The 4,319-nt window shown below is 35.8% G+C and overlaps 1 protein-coding gene across 1 annotated transcript; it reads left to right on the top strand.

Moving 5' to 3' along the window:
* LOC120216108 (pyruvate dehydrogenase E1 component subunit beta-1, mitochondrial-like) lies at nt 1-4,319 on the top strand. Its single transcript, XM_039213622.1, has 15 exons — nt 1-106; nt 457-505; nt 610-684; nt 1,033-1,113; nt 1,218-1,244; nt 1,333-1,395; nt 1,563-1,649; nt 2,220-2,345; nt 2,567-2,700; nt 2,815-2,887; nt 3,042-3,107; nt 3,307-3,345; nt 3,435-3,559; nt 3,649-3,763; nt 4,054-4,319. Exons 2-15 carry the CDS (start codon nt 482-484, stop codon nt 4,120-4,122), a joined length of 1,104 nt encoding a protein of 367 aa, XP_039069553.1. The 5' UTR covers nt 1-106; nt 457-481; the 3' UTR covers nt 4,123-4,319.

The raw sequence follows: 4,319 nt of genomic DNA on the forward strand, positions 1-4,319 counted from the left end.
CTCTCGCCTGTTCATTTTGTGTTCTCTCCTTGCTGATTAATTTCCTTTCAGAAAACCCTAATTCCTTATTATTTTTTTCCTGAATTTTACATTGCCTAAAAAACAGGTACGTTCTTCTTCTTTCCTTGATCCGATTTGATTGTCCATCCATCACAGTTTGGTTTCCACTTTCCGACATCTTTTTTTATACATTTTTTCTGATTCAGATTTCTCGATTTCGTTTCTCGGATTGTTTAAAAGTAATTTTTTTTATTTTTTCTGAATCATATTTTAGATATTGATTCACTGGTTTATTTGAACGAATAGATAAATCCTTGTAGTTAGAGAGTTGAAGAATTATTTTGCACTAACCATTCTCTAATTACGCTCTAATAATAATATTCTGCATCTTTGATCCATAAAAGCTGGGAATAGTAATGGGACAATTAACAAATATGTGGTTGTTTTGTTGATTAGAGAAAAGTGAAGTGAAGGAGGAAAGATGTTAGCAATATCAAGGCAAAGGGTGAGTTCTTGAAACTCTCCTGCTCTTTCATATACCTATGTTGACGTTTCAGTTAATCTAATAGGCCATTGTTAATGTTTTGGTTCTGATTTTTGTTTATATAGATCTTGGGGCAATCTTTTCAGAAGATTCGCCCTGCAGTGTCAGGGTTGAAATGTTACTCATCTGCATCAAAACAGGCAATATTTTCACCTTTTTTATTCTTAGTGTATTTCTACAGTTTTTTTTGGGTTTGCTATTAGATATTAAGTTGCATTCTACAAGTGTTCACTCATTCAGAAAAGAGTATATGTGTTCAATTTCAGCAGCTGCTCTGTATGTTACTTAAGTAACATATTCAGAAGAAAGATTGCTCAACACACTCACGTGCACGTAGTTATGTTATCTTTATATTTGTGTTTGTTTGTATGTAGTTTGCTTCATCTTGCAGTTAATGTTAAAATGGCTTTTGTGATTGCAAATCTCTGAGAGGCTTAATTTTCAAGCAAGTATTGTCTTCTTGTTTGCTTAATGATAATCATGTACAGATTACAGTGAGAGAGGCATTAAACTCTGCTCTTGATGAGGAGATGTCAGCTGATCCAAAGGTCTTTTTGATGGGTGAAGAGGTGGGAAACATTAACAAAACGTTTTTCTAATACTATCTTGGCTTTTATTTTTTACTTTTATTCCCGTTCTTATGATTTTTGTTTCTGGAACTCATAAAATGCAGGTTGGAGAATATCAAGGTGCTTACAAGGTTTGCATTTTTTTGCTATGTATAATAGAGGCCATAGAAGTATTGCCACATCTGTCTGAAGACTGATTTTTATTTCCCTTTTTTGTAGATAACCAAGGGACTTTTGGAGAAGTATGGACCTGAAAGAGTTCTTGATACTCCGATTACTGAGGTTATTATGTTTTTCCATGCTTATGCTCCTACTCCTTTGTTCAGTTTATGAATTTCATTATTATTTTATTGAATGGTTAACCTCACATGCTTATTTTATGTTTTATTGATGCTTTTTAAGTTTTCATTGCGTTTTTCTCACTTAAGCTGCTATTTCTTATTTCACAGGCGGGTTTTACTGGGATTGGAGTTGGTGCTGCTTACTATGGTCTGAAGCCTGTAGTGGAGTTTATGACATTTAACTTCTCCATGCAGGTTAGATGATTCTGTTTGAATCTATGCTTTTGTATGCGCTTATTAGTTTGTGTGCTTCAGTATTAAGAAGTTTTGGAAACAATTTCTGAATGAATTGGCATGCATGTCATAAAGAAGAAAATAGAGATGGTAGATTATCACATGCTTTCTAGTTTAAAAACAGCGAAGTTAAAAATACTACAGTAATGCATCGGATGTTTTCTGGCGAGATATGGTTCTTCAGAAGATGTCCTGAAAAGTGAAAACTCTTCCAAGGAGATGCATTTTGTTGAAATGCAAACTCTTTCGAGTTTTTTTTTTTTTGGGTAGACTAGGGAATGCATCGGAATCTTTTTAGTTACAAGGAGATGGTTTGGATACTGTTCTAACATCATATGTACTTGGACATAGGCATGATGTTTTGCCTAGATATATATGTAGCCATTGTGGGCCAAAATTTCTTAAATTTAATGATACTTTAATATTGGTTGTTTTAATGGTAATAAACAAATTGAATGACTTCTTTCTTCTCTTGAATGTGTTTTTATCCAATTCTTATCTTGATGCTAATGTGTCTGTCATTTATTGCAGGCAATTGACCACATTATTAACTCTGCTGCAAAGTCCAATTACATGTCTGCTGGCCAGATATCCGTACCCGTTGTTTTCAGAGGTCCTAATGGTGCCGCTGCTGGTGTTGGTGCCCAACACTCTCAGGTATGGTTTCTTCATATTGTTACTGATACTGTCACCCATTATTTGGTTTGGTCACATACATCCACTCTCTGTTCCTGAGAGCCTGCTGAGGTTGAAACTTGATTTATTTTGCACTAGGTATTGTAATTATGGTTTGATTATTTCCATTTTATTGAGGTGTAGCTGAGTTTCAATATAGTAAGAAGCTTGTTTTGATTATTTGTTTTTTGGTTAATATCCAGTGTTATGCAGCATGGTATGCTTCTTGTCCTGGGTTGAAAGTACTGTCACCGTATAATTCTGAAGATGCTCGTGGACTGCTAAAAGCTGCTATTAGAGATCCCGACCCTGTTGTTTTCCTTGAAAATGAGTTGTTGTAAGTGAATCAATAAAATGTGATTCTTATGTATTGAGCAGCCACTATACTGGCCCAATGTTCAATAAGAATTTTGATGTTTGACATTGCTGTGATATGATCATTCTGTTTCAGATACGGTGAGTCATTCCCCATTTCTGATGAAGTTCTTGATTCCAGTTTTTGCCTTCCAATTGGGAAAGCTAAGGTAATATGCCTCTATGATGCTCCTTAAATTTTACTGTCAAGCTGTTACTATTGCTATTATTGATGCTTACACAATCAGTGATTCTGCTGTAATTTCCTTGATGCTGCATTCTGATAGCATTTAAAATCATGTTTTGGCAATCTACTTCTAACAGATAGAGAGAGAAGGAAAGGATGTGACTATTACAGCTTTTTCGAAAATGGTGGGCTATGCTCTTAAGGTAATGTCTTGTAAATGCAAGTGCACAACATAAAAGAACAATCTAAAGCAAATGGGATATCCAGGGTCATGTTGGGTTGCTTAGTTCTATTGTGTTTTTCTTTCTGTTTACATCGGTTGCAGTTGCAGTTTCCAAAAATTTAACTCGATAGTACATTTTTGGCTTGTAGAGCTATCAACTAATAAGACTTTTTTTTCAGGCGGCTGAGATACTTGAAAAGGATGGAATTTATGCGGAGGTAAAGTACAACACAAAGAAGTGCTAGTACTTACAAGTTAATATGATCTTGTACCTAAGATGTGTGGTTACCGATTTTGTTAAATACAGGTCATAAATTTACGTTCTATTAGACCACTAGATAGATCCACAATTAACGCTTCAGTCAGGAAAACCAACAGACTAATAACCGTTGAAGAAGGGTTTCCTCAACACGGAGTCGGTGCTGAAATCTGGTTTGGCTTCTTTACTCTTGACTCATTTAGTTTCTTCTCGCCATGTTTCCCGGTACGTTGTATATTTACGGAGTATACTTATTTGGCAGTGCATCTGTTGTGGAGGAGAGTTTTGCTTATCTTGATGCGCCTGTTGAGAGAATTGCTGGAGCCGATGTTCCCATGCCATATGCGGCAAATCTTGAGAGAATGGCCGTGCCACAGGTGAGATGATTCCCTTCTTCCCAATACAATGCTTGCCTTTGTTTTGGATTCGTATAGGCTCATTTGGGAATGCTTCTCCAAACGAGTTTTTCCACCCAAAAACACTATTTTTCTAATTTATTGGTTTGAGTCGATAATCACGTTTCAAATGTGAATGTTTGGCTGAAAATGAGTTGTTTGGAAATGTTTTTGCATTTCGAACGGAATTTTAGGCCAAAAACACTTCCATAAGAATTCCGAAACAGAAAATGAAGGATAGATTAATATTTCTTCGATTATGAACTCTGCAGGTTGAAGACATTGTCCGTGCTGCAAAGAGAGCGTGCTACCGATCTGTACCATTGGCTGCCACCGCCTAATCGAGCTAATCCCGGCAGGAAACTTCTCCTAATCATGGCGATTTGCACAATCATTTAAATTAAAATAAAATAAAATGAGGTCTTCTCTCCTAACTTAAATGTTTATTTTTCAGGAATCAGAGGGATACGATTGTTTTGCTTTTGTGGACACTGTTGTGCAGGAAGTGCATCAATTAATAACCGAGATTTGTTGGGAA

Source organism: Hibiscus syriacus, unplaced genomic scaffold (genome assembly GCF_006381635.1).
Source record: "Hibiscus syriacus cultivar Baekdansim isolate YM2019G1 unplaced genomic scaffold, ASM638163v2 tig00110156_pilon, whole genome shotgun sequence".
NCBI classification, from domain to species: Eukaryota; Viridiplantae; Streptophyta; class Magnoliopsida; order Malvales; family Malvaceae; genus Hibiscus; species Hibiscus syriacus.

What these genes read in the sequence shown, in the direction of transcription:
- LOC120216108 (XM_039213622.1), top strand. Translation starts at nt 482, where the DNA reads ATGTTAGCAATATCAAGGCAAAGG. An exon ending in CATTTAACTTCTCCATGCAG is followed by an intron (nt 1,650 to 2,219) that starts GTTAGATGATTC and finishes CATTTATTGCAG; the next exon opens with GCAATTGACCACATTATTAA. An exon ending in AGAGAATGGCCGTGCCACAG is followed by an intron (nt 3,764 to 4,053) that starts GTGAGATGATTC and finishes TGAACTCTGCAG; the next exon opens with GTTGAAGACATTGTCCGTGC.